We start from the raw sequence: 21,659 nt of genomic DNA on the forward strand, positions 1-21,659 counted from the left end.
TAGGACTACTATCATACTCACAATGTGTCCAACCACATCAACCCTGAGAGTGTGATTTTGGTTGTAATTGCATTGCCTTGCTTCCTGCTGTTCCCCAGCACTGAGTCATCATCAGCAACGCTTGTAAGTCAGCTGGCTTCAGAGGGGTTAAGAGTTGATGGGGAGAATTGCTGAAGAAGAGGCAGTTCAGATTCTTTCTGTTCTTCCTCCAACTATAAACATTCAAACCTGGTAAAGTGCAATTAAAAAGAACAATAATGGAATTCAAAAAGATACATAGACCCCAATGTTCATAGCAGCACTATTTATAATAGCCAAGATACGGAAGCAACCCAAGTGTCCATCAAGAGTTGAATGGATAAAGATATGGTATATAGAATGGATGAAGATCTGTAACAATCTAGAAGGGTGGGGTTGGGGGGGAGATGGGAGAGAGGCTTGGGAGGGAGGGAGCATGGGTGTACCTATGGCTGATTCTTGTTGATATATGACAAAAAGCCACAAAATTCTGTAAAACAATTATCCTTCAATTAAAAAAAAAGATGTGATATATATAGACAATGAAATACTACTCAGCCATTAAAAAGAACGAAATTTTTCCATTTGCAGCAACATACATAGACTTGGAGGGTGTTATGCTAAGTGAAAGCTCAGAGAAAGATGAATACTGTATATATCACTTATATGTGGAATCTAAAAAATACAACAGACTGGTGAATGTAACAAAAAGGAAGTAGACTCACAGAGACAGAACAAACTAGTGGTTAGCAGTGTGGAGAGGGAAAAGGGGAGGTGCAGCATAGGGGTAGGGAAATTAGAGGTGCAAACTTAGGTATGAAATAAACTACAATGATATCTTGTACAACTCAGGAAATAGAGCCAATATTTTACAATAACCATAAATGGAATGTAACCTTTAAAAATTGTGAATCACTATATTGTACCCCTGTAGCTTGTATAATTTTGTACAGCAACTGTGCATGCTAAGTCACTTCATTCATGTCTGACTTTTTGTGACTCTATGGACTATAGCCCACTAGGTTCCTCTGTCCATGGGATTCTCCAGGCAAGAATACTGGAGTGGGTTGCCATGCCCTCCTCCAGGGAATCTTCCCGACCCAGGGATTGAACCCACGTCTCTTTATGGCTCCTGGATTGGCCAACAGGTTCTTTACCATCAGTGCCACCTGGAAAGCCCACAGCAACTATACTTCAATTTAAAAAAAGGAGAGAGCAAGAGTGGGGTGTGGGGAGAGAAAGGAATGGAAGAGATTTGTTCTAGATCTCCAAATACCATTCTAAGGGTTAATATCAAGTTGACATCAAGTCAGATCACACCCTGCTTATGGCCTTTTAATGATTCCCTTGTGCCTATGGGACAAAGTTCACTTTTTTTTTTTTTGCCGTACTGTGCAGCATGTGGAATATTAGTTCCCCAAGCACAGATCGAACCCGCGCCCCCTGCAGTGGAAGCACAGGGTCTTAATTGCTGGACCACAAGGGAAGTCCCTCACTTCTTGATCTGGCCCCTATTTACCTCTCCAGGTTCTCTTTAGTCCTTCCTGCATGTACTACATCCCAACTACAACCAACTGCTAAACACAGTGAAGTCTCTCCTGGTTTCTTCTGGCTTGTGCTGTCCTTGTGCTGTCCCTCTCCCTGACTTTCCTCCTCGACTTCCAACATGGGCTCACACGCTACCTCCAGCGTGAAGTCCTCCTTGGTTTCCCCAGGCAAAGTCAAGCATCAGTGAGCCTGTATGACCTTGGATGCTCTGCTAGTACAGGGGAGGGTATGGAACGCTGGGTAGCAGATCAGAGTATTGGGTTTTATGCTGGGTAGCAGATGAGAGCATTGCATTTTCAGTCACTCTGGCTTTTACACCCAGATGAACCATTTGTGGCAAGGCACACGAGACACCCTGGAGTGGGTTGTGAAAAGCATAGATTCTGGAGCCAAATGACCTGGTGGCAGGACCTGGGAACCAAACTCTTGGTCTCTCAGTATGCACATATGTAAAATGGGGATGACAATATCAGTAGTCATATCATAGAGCAGTCATGGGGATAAAGTGAATTCATGCATTAAAAAAACACAGCAAACAGCACGGGACACATACTTGTTAGCTCTTGCTATTAATCTCACACTGTCTTCCTTGTGAAATGAGGAGAAAACTCACTGGAGAGAGAGGATATGAGAATTACTCAGGCTAAGCAGAAGTGCTTGGCTTAGAGAAGATGCTCAATAAATCTGTAACATGCCCTTTTGGATCTTGCTATTTGTATTATGTTTTATTTCAACCACTAAAATCTCTCAGCTTCTCCAGGAAAGAGAGAGGTTCATCCATCATTGTGTTCTTAGCGTCTGACGCACATTAGGTGCTCAAGAAATGTTTGGCCAATGAATTGATAAAAATATAGCCATGGGAAAACTCAAAAGAGCTTTAATGGCCTCTTAGCTATATCCAGAAAGGTCACAAAATAGTAATTTAATCCCTAAAAATCTGTGTCTTTATAAATCTCTGTGCAAATCATAGTTTGAATACGCTTTTTTTTGCTTTTTAAATTTTTACAATATTGGTTTCTGACATACAACAACATGCATCAGCCATCGTTGTACATAGGTCCCCTCTCTCTGGAGCCACCCTCTCCTCCCCCATCCCACTTCTCTAGGTCATCACGGAGCACCAGACTGGGCTCCATGTATTATACAGCAACTTCTCACCAGTTACCCATTTTACACATGATAGTCTATATATGTTGATGTTACTTTCTCCATTTGTCCCATGCTCTCCCTCCCCCACTGTGTCCACAAGTCCCTTCTCTATATCTGGGTCTCCATTCCTTCTCTGCAAATAGGTTCATCAATACCATTTTTCTAGATTCCATATATACATGTTATTATAGGATATTTGTTTTTCTCTTTCTGACTTACTTCACTCTGTATAACAGGCTCTAGGTTCATCCACTTCATTAGAACTGACTCTAATTCGTTCCTTTTTATGGCTGAGTAATATTCCACTGTATATCTGCACTACGTCATCTTTATTTATTCATCTGTCGATGGACATGTAGGTTTCTTCCATGTTCTGGCTATTATAAATACTGCTGCAATGAATGTTGGGGTACATGTGTCTTTTAGAATTGTGGTTTTCTCAGGTATATGCCCAGTAGTGGGATTGCTGGGTCATATGACAGATTTTGCATATGAGTTTAAATTGTGTTTTGTGTTTGTGTTTCTTGGTATCTTGTCCCTCGCTTGTCTTCTCTGTACTCATTTTGGGCAGGGTTTCTCAAGCCCAGCAGTAACAGTTCTTTGTTGTGGAGACTGTCCTGTGACTGTAGATATTTAGTAACATCCCTGGCTTCTACCCACGAAATGCCGGTAGCATCTGCCACCCTTAGTTTTGACAACCTACAGTGTCTCTAGGCAGTGCTGAAAGCTTGGGGGAGGGGGACCTGTGTCCTTTCCCTGCCATTGAGAACGACTGATCTTGGGAAACATTTTCAGATATAGCAAATTTTGGTAGCCTGATTTTTCTCTCTTTATCTCCAAGGCAAAAAGCTGGTTGATATGCCTCCAAAGGGGATAGATTCTAACAATGGTGAATGAGAAGTTGTCCTTCCTTGAAGACAGAATTCTTCCCCCTTCTCACTCTCAGAAATGGCACAAAGCGGAGAGGAGGTTGGGAACCTGTTTTATTTACCCAGACACATGCCCCCGCCCAAATAGCAAGGGCATATTTCTTTCACTTCAGTTTGTGGGAAAACTGCAAGAATGCAGTGTTTCACAATTCAGATTAAAGCGAAGAACACATCAGGCTGTCTGACTTTTCTGGGAGCCAGAAGGAGAGGAGCTTCGTTCTGAGACAGTGGCAGAAAACACTTTTCAGCTTCAGAAAAACTTTTTTATAGCATGAAAGAAAAATGTGTATGTTGAGAGAGAACATGAATGCTAAAAACACATTGTTCCTATAAATCCTTGACTCTGAGACACAGTTCATAATGCTGCATAACTAATAGTGCCATTTTAAAGCTATTTAAGCCGGGAAATTTGTTTTTTTTTTTTGGTATAAGCCGGGAAATTTGTTATCAGGTAACTCACACGTGTGGGGAAATCCAGTTCACCTGTGCCAGAGATGAAAGCAAGCGATTAGGTATTTAAATGTTAAGATTCCATTCAGTCTCATAAATGAATTGCAGTGATCTTGGATAAGGAGAAAAGAAGGGGGGTAGTTACTCATCACGTTAAAAAATGTTCAAGGGCTCTTTGGATTTAAATAATAAAACCTTATATTTATGACATATTATATTTATAACACATTTATCTTTCAAATAGTGTAAGTACTTTTATTTCTTTTTTATTTTGAAACATTTGAAAAGTTTTAAATAAAAGTTAAGTACAATATAAAGAGGGACTTCCCTGGTAGCTCAGCTGGTAAAGAATCCACCTGCAGTGCAGAAGACCCCAGTTCAATTTCTAGGTCAGGAAGATCCCCTGGAGAAGGGATAGGCTACCCAGTCCAGTGTTCCTGCCTGGAGAATCCCACGGACAGAGGAGCCTGGCGGAAGAGTCCCTGGGGTTGAAAAGAGTCAGACATGACTGAGCAGCTAATACAACACAGCACAATACAAAGAATGTTTCCTCCTTCCCCATTTGAGAGGAAGTATGGGTCGATGCCTCAACATCCCTGAATACCATTTAGGGTTATTTCCTACAAATAAGGACTCTCTCCCACATAACTGTAATGCAACCATTAAAACCAGAAAATTAACGCTGATAAATGTGTGCTTGCTCAATTGAGTCCAACCCTTTGTGACCCCATGGACTGTATCCCACCAGGTTCCTCTGTCCATGGGATTTCCCAGGCAAGACTACTGGAGTGGGTTGCCATTTCCTCCTCCAGGGGGTCTTCCCAACCCAGGGACTGAACTGGAGCCTCCAGCATCTCCTGCATTGGTAGGTGGATTCTTTTTTTTTTTTTTTTTTTAAGTCTTTATTGAATTTGTTACAATATTGCTTCTGTTTTATGTTTTGGTTTTTTGGCTGTGAGACATGCCAGATCTTAGCTCCCCAACCAGGGATCGAACCCGCACTCTTTGCATTGGAAGGTGAAGTCTTAGCCACTGGACTGCCAGGGAAGTCCCCGGAGGTGGATCTTTACCCCTTAAAACATGACTACTGCCTAATTCTCCACATCCACACAAGTTTCACCAAATGTCTCAATAAAATCTTTTCTAGCAACAAGATCTGGTTCAGAATCTCATATAGCGTTGAATTGTCATGTCTCTCCTGTCTCCCTCAGCCTGGACTTTGGTTGACTTTCTTGATCTTGGGACTTGTGAAGAAGATGGGCTAGTTCTTTTGTAACTTGTCCCTTAGTTTGAAGCTTTACTAGTGTTTCCCAGGTATATCGTACGAGTGATGCCGCTTTCTTCCCAGTATATCCTGTCGGGTGGCTCATGATTTCAATTTGTCCCACCTCTAATGATGTTTCCTTTGATCCTTTGATTAAGGTGGTCTCTGCCAGGCATATTCTCTGTGAATATATTCTTTTTTCTCTTGAAACTTGTAAACATCCCATTCTTCATAAAATATTGCTGTATTCATTTATTTATGTCTGTTCTTAAATTGTCTTATTTTATTAATGAGTGATAAGTTGGCTTAAAGCTCAACGTTCAGAAAACTAAGATCATGGCATCTGGTCCCATCACTTCATGGGAAGTAGATGGGGAAACAGTGGAAACAGTGTCAGACTTTATTTTGGGGGGCTCCAAAATCACTGCAGATGGTGATTGCAGCCATGAAATTAAAAGACGCTTACTCCTTGGAAGGAACGTTATGACCAACCTAGATAGCATATTTAAAAGCAGAGACATTACTTTGCCAACAAAGGTCCGTCTAGTCAAGGCTATGGTTTTTCCAGTGGTCATGTATGGATGTGAGAGTTGGACAGTGAAGAGAGCTGAGCGCCGAAGAATTGATGCTTTTGAACTGTGGTGTTGGAGAAGACTCTTGAGAGTCCCTTGGACTTCAAGAAGATCCAACCAGTCCATCCTAAAGGAGATCAGTCCTGGGTGTTCACTGGAAGGACTGATGTTGAAGCTGAAACCCCAATACTTTGGCCACCTCATGCAAAGAGCTGATTCATTGGAGAAGACCCTAATGCTGGGAAGGATTGGGGGCAGGAGGAGAAGGGGACGACAGAGGATGAGATGGTTGGATGGCATCACCAACTCGATGAAAATGGGTTTGGGTAAACTCTGGGAGTTGGTGATGGACAGGGAGGCCTGGCGTGCTGCAATTCATGGGGTTGCAAAGAGTCGGACACGACTGAGCGACTGAACTGAACTGAACTGAACTGAATATTTCCTGTCCTTTAAAAAAAACTTCAAAAATTTTTTTTAGCTATATCCGTGTGCCTGGAGAATCCCATGGACAGAGGAGCCTAGTGGGCTACAGTCCATTCGGTCGCAAAGAGTTGGACATGACTGAATGACTGACACACTACGTGGTATGTGGGAACTTAGTTCCCTGGCGAGGGCTCAAACCTGTGTCCTCTGCATTGGAAGCTTAGAGTGTTATTCACTGGACTACCAGGGAAGTTTCTCTGTCATTTTAAATTCTGATGCTCAAATTGTTCTTGATGTGGCCTGTGGAAGTCTCTTCAAGCTGGTAGCCCTGTCCTTTCGACATGTTGACGTCATTCCTTAAGCCCTTCCTTGCCTTCTGTCCCAACAAGATATTCCAGACTCACACTTTCCCTGCCTCAAATGTGAGATCAGCCATTTCTCTAGGAAGCTCTGGTTCCTTTCAAAGGAAAATTGTGATTTAGATGCCATGATCTTGACAATTGCGCTTATTTGTATTAGACTCTCACTGCTACCAGGCCTGCTGTGATGGCTATAAATATGTGTCACTCAATCTCCTGCTCGGAGAAGGAAATGGCAACCCACTCCAGTATTCTTGCCTGGAGAATCCCAGGGATGGCGGAGCCTAGTGGGCTGCCGTCTATGGGGTCGCACAGAGTCGGACACGACTGAAGCGACTTAGCAGCAGCAGTAGCAGCAATCTCCTGCTACAGGAAGCATACTTGACTGACACCCCCAACTACTCCAGAAATCAAATTCTCCTCTTTCCCAGGTTTTGTTGTTGCTTGCTATGGGTTACAGTTGTTTGTTGAGTGACTTTCCTAACTACTTTTGTAAAGGTCATTTTCTTTGTCTTGAGGGGTCTCTGAAGTCTGTTTCTTTATCCTGGTGGTCAACTGATGGGTTAACAGACTTTCTTAAAGTACTGGAGCCAAAATAAATAAATAAATCCTCTCCAGGTCTTTGCAAATTGGCTGTGTATTGCAGCCAATGCCTCATTGCTTAGCCAGGCCATTTGTAACTTGGCTTTAGCCTTCACTCTTGCTTGTGCTAAGCCTGAAGGTCAGCCAGAGGTGAAACAGTGTGGCCTTTTCAGGTCTTTCCTGAGGACATGTCCTGGGCATGTGTATAGTGTTCCCGATTCCCCTGAATATACAGAAGCTTTTCAAACTATTAGTCCCCAAGGGTATCAATCCTCAGCTTTTCGTCCCAGGTTTCTATGTGTCCGTTGTTTGTCCCAACTGTCTTTCCATGTTTTTGAAGAATCTCCTCCAGACGACCACTTCTCTTCATTAAGAGGGTCCTGAGTTAGGTGGTGCAAAGGCAAGCCCTTTGCTTCGGTCCTTCAGGGAGCCTCCAAACAGGTCAAAACATGAAAAACACAGTTCCTTGGGCACAGGGTTCCCTCTGGTCTCTCCAGAGCAAGGAACCCACTCAGGGAGCATTGGATGCTGATTTCTAGAATGCTGCTTCACCAAGGAGGCAAGGCTGGGCAAGGGTAAAGTGAAACATGACAAATGCCATTCCTCTACCATGCTTCAGGGCCCTTTTCCTGATTAAGCATTTGCTCAGTTGCTGTAAACCCTTAACGACCTTCTAAAGTTCTGATGAAGTTGCTTCTGACAGTTTCTGCCAGGTTTTTTCAGTGTGTCTGGAAAGAGACAGGACCGTAAGAGAACTACTCTACCATTTTCATTGACTTTGGCAGCAGTACATCTCCCTTGTGTTTGTAACTCCTTTTCCAGTAGTTAGAAACGTGGCTTCCACTATCCTTAATGTGTTTACTTACTTGATCAATTCCTCTGTGCGTGTGTGCTAAGTGACTTCAGTCATGTCCGACTCTTTGCAACTCCATGGACAATAGCCCTCCAGGCTCCTCTATCCATGGGATTCTCCAGGTAAGAATACTGGAGTGGGTTGCCTTTTCCTCCTCCAGGGGATCTTCCGGACCCAGGGATTGAAACTGTGTCTCTTAGGTCTCCTGCTTTGGCAGGCGGGATCTTTATCAGTAGCACCACCTGGGAAGCCCCAATTCCTCTGTATGTACCCAGTATTCTAACTTCACCATTATCCCCATCCCTGCATGAACATCCTCCTCTTTGCTCTGACTCGGGTTCCCTATGGCAGGGGTACCCTCTACTGCAGATGTCATCTGCTTCTGCTGGGACTAAGTACTTTATTTACTGTTCATGTTTTAATTTTATTAGTTTTATTGGGGGGTTATTTAGCTGATCTTGAAATAAGAAAAACTAGTACTAGAAACAAAGTATAATTCTTTTCAAATTCTCATGAATTCTTCTTAGGTATCCCTCCCAATGCTTTCATGGTGTAGCTAGGAACAAACATGATTTCCATTCAGTGACAGGAAAATAGAGGAAGAAGGCCACTCACCATGGTACCCACAAAACTTATGATAACCAGTTGCAGCAGCACCCTCTGTGATTTGGGGAATTCTTGGCCAGCACCCTCATCCATGCCTTCAGCAGCTTTCCAGATCTTCATTACTTTCCTCAAGCCCCCACTATAGTCTTTCTAACTTCACTCTGAAGAGATTAACTTTGCTTTTTGTTTGTTAAGCAAATGCAGGCAAACAAATGTCAGCTTCTCTCAGTGTTGGTCTCCACTCTCCCCTAAACCTACTAACAGCCACCAGGGGCAGACTGAAGTTTTGTGGTGCCTGAGCAGATACAACTGGAGAAGGGAGAACTTTTTTTAAAAATGGATGCAAAAATATTTACCTTTGCAAAGTTTGTAAAAACACGTGAGCATGTTAAATCTTTGCCAGGGTCCCTCCGAGGGCCTTTGGAAGACGTCTATAGAAAATGGGCATGGGAGGAAGGGAGCTGGGGCTTCAGCAGCCTTAGATAAGCACACACATTCTCCCCTGGATTCTCCTTTTACCCAGACGTGGTCCCCCTCCTCCGCTCCCCCTCCCTCCTCCCCCTCCTCCCCCTTCCCTTTCCCCTTCCCCTCTTTCCCCTCTCATCTTTCCCTTTCTTCCTCTTCTCCTCCCCCTCCCCCTCCCACCCTCCTCCTCCCCTCCCCCTCTCCTCTCCCCTCCTCCCCTCCCCCCTCTTCTCCTCCCCTTCCCCTCTCCTCTCCCCTCCTCCCCTCCCCCTCTCCTCTCCCCTCCTCCCCTCCTCCTTCCCTCCCCTTTCCCATCCCATCTTCCCCCTCTCCTTCCTCTTTCCTCTCCCCCTCCTGCCTCCACCCCTTTTCCTTCACTTCTTCCCCATCCTCCTCCTGGTCCTCCTTCCATCCCAGGGCCACCCACCCTGTCAAGCTCCAGACCTTCTGGGAAGCCTCTGATTCACTCTTTCTTTTCTTCCTTCTTTATTGAATCACCCACTTCAGGTTATAAATGTGACCCTGTTCCTCTCAAACTTAAAAACAAAGTAGCCAATCAATCCTAACAGTGTCAACCACCCCTACCCCCGCCCCCTAGTTACTCCATCTCCAAATTCCTTTCTAGCCACCCAATTTGCTCCCTTGCCTTTAACAGCAAAATTCTGGGAAAACCACTGGCCTCTCTCCCTGTTCTCCATTTGTTTCCCAATTCATGGCACTCTTCCTTTGGCTCTCATAACTTGGCTGAAATAGGTTTGGGTAAAGTCATCAATGACTATTTTGTTCACTTTAAGTTTATTTGTGATTAAAAAAACCCAAAACAACCCAAGTAGTAGAATTAAAAAAGTAATGGTCCTCCTAACATCTCAAACAGTGAAGAGTCTAAAATAGAATTAAGTTTCCCATTACCTCCACTAAGTACATGCCTCGGAATGCCTACGATTTCATGTTTAGAAATATTTACTTCTCCTTACTTTTCACTTTGTTCATTCATATCTAAAACAAACACATATACAATTACGTAAGATTTCTCTCTCTCTCCTTCTGGAAGAAGGAAGAAACCTCCCTTCATTCCTTCTTTTCTTCAGAGCATAAATCCCATTGCATCGAATCTTCTATTCTTTCTCTTCAATTAATAATATATCACAGCTACACTTATAAACCAACAGATAAAAATCTACAGAACTCTTTTTGATGGTTGTATAGTATCCCACACCTAAGATACACTGTTTTGTCTTTTTTAAAAATATTTATTTATTTGGCTGAGTCAGGTCTTAGTTGTGATACATCAGCTTAGTAGTTGTGATGGCATATGGGCTTAGTTGCCCCACAGCATGTGGGATCTTAGTTCCCTGACCAGGGATCAAACCTATGTCTCCTGCATTACAAGGAATTTTAAACCACTGTACCATCAGGGAAGTCCCAGGATATACTGTTGTTGATTCAACTATACTCTGTTGGAATGCATTCAGGTTCTTTTGACTAGGTTAAAGCATATAAAAGTGCCACTTTTGTAGGCTTGCTTTTTTTTTTCTATTACATACAATGTTATAATAAATATCTATTTGTGTGTATCTCTATAAACTTTTCTTTCTGCCGATAAATTCCAAGAAGTGGAATAGTAGTATTAAAGGTATATGTATTTTACCCCTACATTGCTTTCCTAAAATGGTGACATAATGTGTGTTCCCATCAACAATCTTTTGGGAAGTTATACGTCACAATGGCCTCTTTTCAGTCCTTCTCTTAGCAGACTTCACAGTAAACTGTACAGTTGGCCCTTGGTATCTGCAGCGGTTGATTCTAGGATCCCCCCGGATACCAAAATCCTGGTATGCTCAAGTTCATTATATAAAGTGGTGTAGTATTGTCAGCCTTCCACATCCCCGGTTCCTCTCCAGGGTTGGTTGAATCTGGATGCAGAATCCAGAATACAGAACTGGGCTTCCCTGGTGGCTCAGTTGGTAAAGAACCTGCCTGCAATGCAGATCAGGGTTCAATCCCTGGGTCAGGAAGAGCCCCTGGAGAAGGAAATGGCAACCCACTCCAGTATTCTTGCCTGGAAAATCCCAATCCCATGGACAGAAGTACCTGGTGGGCTATAGTCCACGGGGTCACAAGAGTTGGACACAACTTGCTGACTAAACCACCACTGTGTTTGCTAATGTTAATCACTTTCTATCCTGGTATCACTTTCAACCAGCTTTCCACTTGTCTCTTTCTGTCTCTTGCCCTAGCCTTTCCCATCCAAGTACTAACCAGGCCTAACTCTGCTTAGCTTCCAAGATCTGCGATGGTTCTGCCAAGATTTACTTTTCTAGTCACACTAAATGTTCTGTTCTCTCCTTAGGGAAGTTTATGGTTTCAACTATATCATCTCTACACTCAGCCTGCCAATGAGTTGACCCCAAGGTGACTTCATCTGAACTGGAAAAGAATTTCCCTTCCTGAAGATGTCTTACAATCATTATCCAGAAAATTGTAGTAATAACTTCTTGATTACTATTTAATATTCTATAGTATGTCCCCTGGATTGTATGGTGTACACGCTCCATAATCACCATTGATAGCTGTGCTCTCCATTCCTCTCCCAAGTCTAAAATTCTATATCAAAATGGTCTCCTGGAGGCATGGTGAAAAAGGAACCCTCCTATACTGTTGGTAGGAATGTAAATTAGTGCAGCCACTATGGAGAACAGTATGGAGGTCCCTCAAAAAACTAAAAATAGAGCTACAAAATGATCCAGCAATCCCATTCCTGGACATATACCCAGAGAAAAGCATAATTTGAAAAGATACAGGCACCCCAATGTTCACTGCAGCACTATTTACAATAGCCAAGTCATGGAAGCAACCTGAATGTTCAGCAGAGGAGTGGATAAAGAAGATGTGGTACATATATACAATGGAATACTATTTAGCCGACTTTGCAACCCCATGGAGTATAATTCACCAGGCTCCATGGAATTCTCCAGGAATTCTCCAGGCAAGAATACTGGAGTGGGTTGCCATTCCTTTTTCCAGGGGATCTTCCTGACCCAGGGATTGAACTCAGGTCTCCTGCAATGCAGGAAAATTCTTTACTATTTTTACCACTAGGAATCCCTAAAAAAAGAATGAAACAATGCCATTTGCAGCAACATGGATGGACCTAGGGATTGTCATACTGAGTGAATTAAATCAGACAGAGAAAGACAAATATCATATGATATTGCATGACTGAGCGACTGAACTGATGGCTTATTATGTGGAATCTATTTTAAAAAAAAAAGGTATAAATGAACTTATCTACAAAACAGAAACAGAACTATAGATGTAGAAACCAACTTACGGTTACCAGCAGGTATGTGGGGGGATGAACTGGAGATTGGGATGGACATATACACACTGCTATATAAAATGAATAATAAGAACCTACTATATAGCACAGGGAACTCTACTCAATACTATGTAATTGCCTATATGGGAAAAGAATCTAAAAAAAGAGTAGATATATGTATAACTGACTGACTTTGCTGTACACTTGAAACTAACATCACGTTAAATGTAAACCAACCCTACTCCAATAAAAACTTAAGAAAAATAGAACAACACATTCTCCTGGATAGCTGCAGCTCAGTGTTTTACAAACTCCGCCAGTATAAAAGGCCCATTGTTGAACTTACCATCAGCCTCTCTTGAAATGCTCCTTATGCATTTCATTTCTTAGTAAGACTGCCATTCACTGGGAATGCATAATTTAGAAACCTGGAAATTTATCCTAGTCTACTTCTGTCTCTTTCAATTCACATCTGATAGGTCACCAAGTCCTGCAGTTTTGATCTCATATTCCTGAAATCCAGCACCCCTTTTCAAACTCCAGTGCTGCTGTCCTGACCATCTCTTTCAGACTAAAAATAACTTCATCACTGGTCTTCCTACTTTTTTTTTTTCCGCCTTGCTTCCCTTCCGTTACCCACACTGCTGCCAGAGAAATTATTTAACATGCAAATCAATTCTCACCATGAGAAAAATCCTTCAATATCCACACTGTCAAGAGGTGAAAATCTAAACTTCTTAGCATGACTTAAAAAGCTCTTTATTATCCAATACCTACTTAACGGTTTTGCCTCATTTCCTGATATTCTCTGAAAGTGCCCTAGGCTTCAGATATATGGATCTACTTTCAAATTCCCAACATGCCAAGCTCTCTCTCTAATAATTCAGTGCCTTTGCACCTGCTCTCCTTCTGCTTGGAATTCCTTGTCAGTCGTGTTGGCTTGACAGACTCTGACTTAAATTTCAAGACTCAACTGCAGGCTTATTTTCCCGTCTTTAAATTGTTCAGTTAGCCATAAGTGCTCTGTACTTGAGTTCCTTGTTGGTACAGTACAAACATGCACTACAGTAATTTTAACTATTTATTTATTTTTGTTTCATTAATTCGGTTTTTTAAACCAGGTCGTAAGCTTCTAGAGGGTAGGGACTATATGATTAATCTCATCTTTGCATGCCCAGCACTTTACTGAGACTGGCCTTGAATATTTTTGATAGGCACTTGAATGCACGTGAAACAAATTATTAAGAAGAACAGCAACCTGGCTGAACTTAAGCTATAGATTTTCACCTAAGTAGCTTTAAAGAAACTGCAAAAAATAAATAATACATTGAAGCAAATTTAAGAACAGAAAACTAAAGTAAATTTCCTATTATTTCACTATCCTAATCACTGCTTTAGTGCATTTAGTTTTTGTCTTTTCTCAAACACATGATATTAATATATATGTGTTTATGTTTAAACACGTATGTATATATTTATATTTTATATAGCTGTAATTAAAATCTGCATGCACCAGGGATTTCCCGGGTAGTCCAGTGGCTGAGACTCTGTGATCTCAATGCATGGGACCCCATTTCGATCCCTGGTTGGGAACTAGAGCCCGCATGCCGCAACTAAGACTTCGCATGCCACAACTAAAGATCCTACAAGCTGTAGTAAGACCTGGCACAGCCAAATAAATAAATATTAAAAAAAACTATATATGCATTTTTATAAGTTTTCCAGCTTAACAAACTGTAAACACTTTTCTAACAGGTTTATAGTCCTTCAAATTATTATTTTCCAGGACTACAAATATCTCAACTCCCTACTAAGGTTGATAGCCTAAATGGGACTTAGGTTATACCCAGTTTTCTATTATAAATAGGAATAGATCCAGGTTTTGTGAACCTGAAATTTACACAATTTTGAGTGATATTTTCAGAAAAAGAACACAAAATTATCTTACTTTTGCAAATAGGACCCTGTGAACACATTTTGTTTCACAGGGGCCTGTGAAAGTGGGGAGGGAGTCCTGAAGGTTAATTTTCATTGGCTTTGCAGTTATTGACCTCCAGCTAGAAATAATCCTGGACTAAACATTTTGAGCATGAACTTTTTCCCCCTTGCTTGCATTATGTCTAAAGGATTGCCAGTTACTAGGATCCCATTTGCCTTGCAGGAGTTGGGAAAGGAAATGGTCATTTATTGAGCACCTATTACATAGTGACCAGTTTCTATATGTTTTTAAATTTAATTCCTACCACAAGCCTGAAAACTAAAATCTCCAAGTTACAGATGAGAAAACTGAGGTGCAGTGCGCTTAAATCGTATGCCCAGAGTTACATATCTAGTGACTGGAAGGGTTGGATCCTTCTGGTCTTATTCCAAAGCTCATACCTTCCTGACTACATCATGGTGTCTCCACAGACTCATAGCTTCGAGGTAATGTTTTCTAGGTTATTGTTGAAAACTGGTTCTCAGTGATTTGTTTTGAGGATGACAGAATACAAAACTTGCAGAACCCTGACACAGTTCATGGAAGAAGGTTTAGATCAGTGGTGGCTAGACTTTCACAGGTGTATTTAGGAGAGAGATTTGGCTCTTTCTAGCCTTCCTGGAAATCCCAAGGACAGAGGAGCCTGGCAGGCTACAGTCCACGGGGTCGCAAAATAGTCACACACGACTGATTCACTAGTGTTTAGCATGAAATTAAAAGACACTTACTCCTTGGAAGGAAGGTTATGTCCAACCTAGATAGCATATTTAAAAGCAGAGACATTACTTTGCCAACAAAGGTCCGTCTAGTCAAGGCTATGGTTTTTCCAGTGGTCATGTATGGATGTGAGAGTTGGACAGTGAAGAGAGCTGAGCGCTGAAGAATTGATGCTTTTGAACTGTGGTGTTGGAGAAGACTCTTGAGAGTCCCTTGGACTGCAGGGAGATCCAACCAGTCTATCCTAAAGGAGATCAGTCCTGGGTGTTCATTGGAAGGACTGATGTTGAAGCTGAAACTCCAATCCTTTGGCCACCTCATGTGACGAGCTGACTCATTGGAGAAGACCCTAATGCTGGGAAGGATTGGGGGCAGGAGGAGAAGGGGACGACAGAGGATGAGATGGTTGGATGGCATCACCAACTCAATGGACATGGGTTTGGGTAAACTCTGGGAGTTGGTGATGGACAGGGAGGCCTGGCGTGCTGCAATTCATAGGGTCACAAAGAGTTGGACACGACTGAGCAACTGAACTGAACTGAACTGGCTTGGTGTCCATTTCCTGGAGGTAGCAGAGCATCTGCGGCAGGAAGACCTGGGTTAGGTTAGGACTTTCTATGGTCTACGTGAGTGGCCTTGGGAGTCATTGAGTCCCCCAGGTTCCCATTTTCCTCCTCTCATGCAATGAGGATGCCAAGTGACACAACCTGTTTTACCGCAGGGTAGTTATGAGTGTCAGATCTGATCAAGTGTGAGTAGCACTTGGTGAACTTCAATGTTACTATGATATATGAGTACCACTGTTGGGGTAGCTCCAGCTCTGCGCCACCTGCCCACAGGTAAGGGTGAGTGACAGGTAGGTAGAATGCTCCTGATGGCCCCTTTAGGTTAATTCTCAGTGGTGCCATCCCCCTTACTTCACCCCGCCCCCCCCAAGCTGCCACGTGATTCCAAGGTCTTCTGGGCTGTTACTCCTGAAAGCCCAGTGCAAGGCGGTGACCTGCCAGCCAGAGGCTGTGCTAAATCGAGAGTCTGAGATTCCGAGGAATCTTTTTCTCCTCAGTCTGAGAATGGATCGTCAAAACATGCCAGACATTGATCACTAAACGCAGTTTGCAAAATCCTAGCACAGTTCTGCCCACTATCCCTTTGCTCTGTTAGGGGCTGACGCATTTATCTTTGAATTTTATCTGCCGGTTTAGAAATCCTTTAGTCCTTGTCGAACTTAATATTGGGGGGCAGTCTGTAGTTCTGGGAAACCGGGAGAAAATTTTAAAAATTTCAGTTTTCTGTTGGCGTTTGAATACCGTTCACCATATCCATGTTGAAACCCGGTGGAAGCAACATTAGTTTTTATTTTCCTTAAAAAAAAAAAAAGAAAGAAAAGAAAAAGATGCTTAAACAGATGTCCAACCCTGGGACTAAACTCATGCCTCGCATCGGGATCCAGGTGGCTCCCCGAGCGTGGACCTGCGGCTCTGCAGGCCCCGCCAGATGTCTCCTGCCGCCCACCGTGGCCCCGGCCCAGGTGGCGGCCGGCACGGACCCGGAGGCCCACCTGGCTCGGCCGGCAGCGGCCGCACAAAGAGCGGCGCAGGCGGCTGCCGGCCCGAGCCGCAGAAAGTAGTCCCGACCACGCCGGCTCCCGATGTTGTTCGACGTCGCTTCACGCCCTCCGCGGGGAGGGCCGAAGGGGCCGGCCCGGGAAAGAATCCCTTCGGAATGCGCCGCCGGGCGGCTGTTCCCCTCCGGCCCGCCTCTGCTGGCCCCGCACATCTCCCAGGGTCTCCTCGCCAAGGCTGTGCGCACCGTCTCCTCTCCTTTTCTGACCTGCCCGGGAGGCGGCACCGAGGGAGGGGAGGGCTCGCCGGCGCGCAGGGAGACCTCGGCGGCGATCCGTGACGGTGGGAGGCGTATCCCTGCGCTGCTGCGTGAGAGGAAGAGGCTGAATGAGGAGCTGCGCGGGGGAAGCGGGGCGCCGGGGGAGGAGGCGGCGGGATGGAAGCAGACGCTGGCGTCGCGCGAGCTCCGGGCGGAGCGGCGCGGTAGAGAGGGCGGCGGCGGCGGCGGCGCGCGCGGAGCCTTGACGGGCCCCCTTTTCTTTCTTCTCTCTCTGGAAAGCTGGGAAGCATGAGCGTGCAGACCTGCCGCTGCGGCGGCCGCCCCGGCTCCTCGCCTCCCCCTCTTCGGGCCGCCCCTCGCCGGTGAGAGAAGCGAACGCGAGAAGGGAAGATGGGGGCCGTCCTGAGGAGCCTCCTGGCCTGCAGTTTCTGCGTGCTCCTGAGAGGTGAGGGAGAGAGCAGGGGGACGGGAAAATTGGAGGCGTTTGCGGGGGGGAAGGAGGGGGTCTCGTTCTGTTGTGTCTGCGGGGGGGGAGGGGAGGGGAGGGAGGGAGGCGAAGCTGGGGAAGAGGAGTCGGGAGAGGCCTGGTCGTGGGGAAGGAGGGAGTAAGGGGCCCGGGAGAAGGGGCTGCGCGCTCCGCCCGGCCACGCTGCAGCCCCCGCCTCGCTTGGCCCACCGCGTCCGGACAGAGCGTTCGTCCGGGCTGCCTGGCGGAGTGACCTCCCCCTGGAGCCCCATCCTGTCCGAGTGACTGGGGATCGGTGGGTCCCCTTCCTGCAGTCACCGGGGACGAGGGGCTTTGTATGGATCTTGGCTCTCGGAACGTTGGAGCCCAAGATGCTTCAGCGTTTGGAATTCTCCCTCCAAGCCCCCACCTTTTCCCTGTGGGTCCCGTGAACTTTTAGAGCCCTCTTACTATTTTTTCCAGGCCTTGTAACAACTAATAACTGGTTTCCGTAGAGGGTGTAATGATCGTGGGTGAGAGCACAGTTGGAAAGGGACTCCGAGGTTATAGGTCGAGTGTTTTCAGCCTTGCGGAATCGCCTGGGCTCCAGCCTATAATAAAATAGAAACATTGCCCTTGCAGCCTCTGACATTCAGGACTTGCCCCTATTTTCGGAGCATGCAAGTGTACAGTTGGCACCAAGTAGGAAAGTCATCCTTGGTGGAGAGGAGCCTGTCCTGAGACCTAAGTTACCGTCTGCTGCGCTCCCCTGGAGACTGCGTGGCACGTTGGTAAATAACATAGGCTATTCTAGGTAATCTGCCCCGAGAATCGCGTGAATTCGATGGTCCCAGGTTTTGGTTTTTAGATTGGCGCGCGAAGCTGTCACATATGCTGCGACTTTTATTTTGTGACAGTTCACTGAGGTTTTTGACTAGCCCGCAAGATTTCAACAGTCTTCTCAAATCAGTGGTGAAGTGGTGATGACTCTGATGCTATGGGGCATTTACCAGCAGAGGAATTTTAAGTACCAATTGATGTAATGACTAGAAGCTTTGGTTTCAGTTAATAATTCTCACTTGTGTTCACGTCAGTTCTTTTCAGGTATGGGACCTTTGGGTCTGAGATTTTTAGCTGTTAATTTAATAGGCTAAATTTATGTTCAGTGTGCACACTTACTGAAGTTTCCAGAACACGATAGTAATAGTCTTGTGTTATAAATGAGCCAGATATGCCATTTCTGAGTATATATTTATTGGATGAGCGTGATTGACATTTGGAGGAGGAATTTTTTTCTTAAGTTACACTTCAGGATTATTCAGGGAGATCCCCTGGAGGAGGAAATGGCAACCCACTCCAGTGTTCTTGCCTGGGAAATCCCATGAACCGAGGAGCCTGGCAGGCTACAGTCCTTGGGGTAGCAAAGAGCTATTGATTTAACTGAGACACGGCTGAAGTGACTAAACAGCAGCCGCAACAGCAGAATTATTAGGTCTGCTTGTTTTATCTACTTATACTTAATTGCAACTCACTGTAAGCATATTCTAAACTATTTCCACGTGTAAACTTCAGAAAGCTAGTGCTTATTTCATTTCCTTGGCAGAGAGTTGAATGCAGTGCTATGTACTTGAGAGGTCTAGTAAGTATATGTTTATTTTAGTATAATATATTCCCTATTGAAGGGGGATTTTGCTATAGTTATGAGAAACAATTTTATTTGACATAGAATATAGATATATTTTAAGATGGAAGGTTAATAGAATTAACAAATAGAGTCCGCTGTTGGGTTAAAGCCTTGGTGAAATTGCATTCCATTACCCAGATGCTTCTGGTTGCCCAATTGTATTTCTTGGAAGAGAAGATTATGTTGTAAATGCCACTTGTTTAACACCAGGATTGAGCCCAGAATTGGGTTTATTCATTATTGGAGTTAAGAGAAGTTACACTTGAAATAATATTGTGAAGTATGATATTATGTAAGAAGACCTAGAAAGGTTAATAGTTCAGATTGCCTCATTTCCACCAGCAGAATTTCCAAAAGTGAAGCTCTTATTTTAAATGTAGTCTAATCATGGTTTAAGGTGGCCTTTGAATTTAACATACTTAGCCATGGGTATATATTTGAACTAAAACTCTTTTTACTGTGAAAGATTTTTATTCGTAATTTAGTTTCTTCTCATTCCTTGATAATGTCATCCTCTGTTAAAATTGTGTTACTAGTTAATCTTGGACTCCAGGGAGAAATGTGATTAATTTGTTGTATTAAGATCACTTTTCTTAACAGAAGAGTTGGAGGTTTAACATTGGGAAGATGGGATGATGGGAGTGTTTGGGAGACCTTCGGTCCTCTGGCCCAGTTAAATCAATAGCTGAAAGCCGGGAAATGATGCTGTCATTATCTGGACTGTGTCCCCATCCCTGTCATCAGAGGACAAGGTGTAATGGAAAGATTGGGGGATTTCAGCACCCAAACCTGGAGTTTAAAGTCTGTGCTTCACTACCAAATAACCTTGTGATTCTGATCTAGCCAGTTTCTCTGCGCTCCAGTTTCTTTATCTGTAAAATGTGGGTAGTATTACCAAGCTAGTTTGCAAATTTGTTGGGCGTATTAAATGAAATACTGAATATAAAGTGATTTTTCAAATGTTATTTTTTGTTAGAATTTTTGATGGTGGACATATCCTCAAATGCCGGGGATTTGAGATTTAATTTCTATGAGATTCACAAGTTCTCAAAGATTTTGATCCTTCTGGTCTAACTACTTCATTTGCAAGTGGGGAAACTCACATTCAGAGAGATTATAACTTGATCAAAATCTTACAGCTGATTAATATTAGAGCATGGATTTATTGTTCATTCTTTCAGCAATTAGCTATGGAATACCTACTGTATATCAGACTCTGATGGTACATTGGTGAGCAAAATCAACATGGGCCCTGCTGTGATGGACGTCTCCATCTAGGTTGCCATCCTTAACTTCATCCAGTTACTCATTAGAAAAGATTATAGCTCTGATTTTCTAGAGGAAATTTTTTTTATATAAGAATATAAGTTTTGGAATCCCATAGGTGTGTAAATTTTATAAATACTGTGTCCCAGCATATTTTAAGAAGGCTTTGTTGTTTTGTAAGAATTCTTTGCTACTTATCTTTTTTTGTTGTTAATTTGTTTTGGTGGGGTGGTGGTAAATACTGTCAGCACAAGCCACTAGTGTTTTCTATCTCAAATTTTTATAGGAGTGGTCCTTGGAAAATTGCTTAATATCAAGTATAATGAGATCTTAGGAAGATAGAATTAATTTTGGAGTGGGAATCAGAATTTGATTCTCATTCTAAGTTTGCCAGTAGCTAGCTGTGTGACCTAGGATAGGTCATTTAATCTTTGTACACCTTCATTAGCTTCATTAGGATAATGAATCCTTCTTTTGCAGATTTTTACTTCATATTAACACACTAAGGGCTCTGAGAAGTTATGGGGTAGAGGCCAGTTTTAACTTTGTTGAAATCTACTGTTTCCCAAACTCAACAGTGAACTTTTTTTGGTGAATTCTGTAAATTTTGTAACATTCTGCTGAACCTGTGTTCCAAGAACACATGTAGAGAGAACCTGAGCTAGGTAGCCTTTTAAGCATTAGGGTGAGTCATGTGAATTGATATTTGATGACAGTTTCATGTAATTAAATTTGATACTTTAATCTCTGCTTACTTACTTGGCTTTAGATTTGCTCATCTGGCTAGGAAATAATTTGACTGGTTATGAAACTTTTGGGTTTCAGCTCATTGTTTTCATCAGGCCTAACAGTAATTTCCCATGGTTCAGTTTTTCAGAGAATTTTTCTTTTCTTTAATTGAAATTTTTCCATTTGCTGAACTGAAATACTTTTCTGTGTAGTTAGTTGTATATGCTTTGACTATCAGAAAGGTTAATCTTTTTTTGAGTATCAAGGAGGGTTCTTTGAAGGAGTATATAAATTGGAAATATTCTATGTGAATTTATAAATTGAACATAATGGAAAAGTATGTAACATAGGTTATAGTTATGTTTAGGCCATGGGTAAGTACTCTGAGAAAATTGATTTTTATCATGGAAATTTTATTGCAGACATATTCTGAGAAGACTGTAAGGAGGGGCACTGTGGGG

The 21,659-nt window shown here is 43.3% G+C and overlaps 1 protein-coding gene across 18 annotated transcripts in view; it reads left to right on the forward strand.

Annotated features, from left to right (window-relative positions):
- The first annotated feature begins 16,573 nt into the window (after positions 1-16,573).
- LRP6 (LDL receptor related protein 6) overlaps positions 16,574-21,659 on the forward strand; it is a 184,772-nt gene continuing 179,686 nt past the window's right edge. For 11 of the 18 annotated variants that reach the window (XR_014081982.1, XM_081589310.1, XM_081589318.1 and 8 more), the window contains exon 1: positions 17,174-17,519. Coding sequence is in view for 14 of the 18 variants with exons in the window: in XM_081589310.1 (XP_081445436.1) it covers positions 17,465-17,519 (55 nt within the window). In the remaining 4 variants the exon portion in view is untranslated. The other 7 variants (XM_081589307.1, XM_081589312.1, XM_081589317.1 and 4 more) reach the window with 5 other exon arrangements.

This window comes from Giraffa tippelskirchi, chromosome 4, assembly GCF_054371585.1.
Source record: "Giraffa tippelskirchi isolate mGirTip1 chromosome 4, T2T-mGirTip1v1.2.pri, whole genome shotgun sequence".
Classification (NCBI taxonomy): Eukaryota; Metazoa; Chordata; class Mammalia; order Artiodactyla; family Giraffidae; genus Giraffa; species Giraffa tippelskirchi.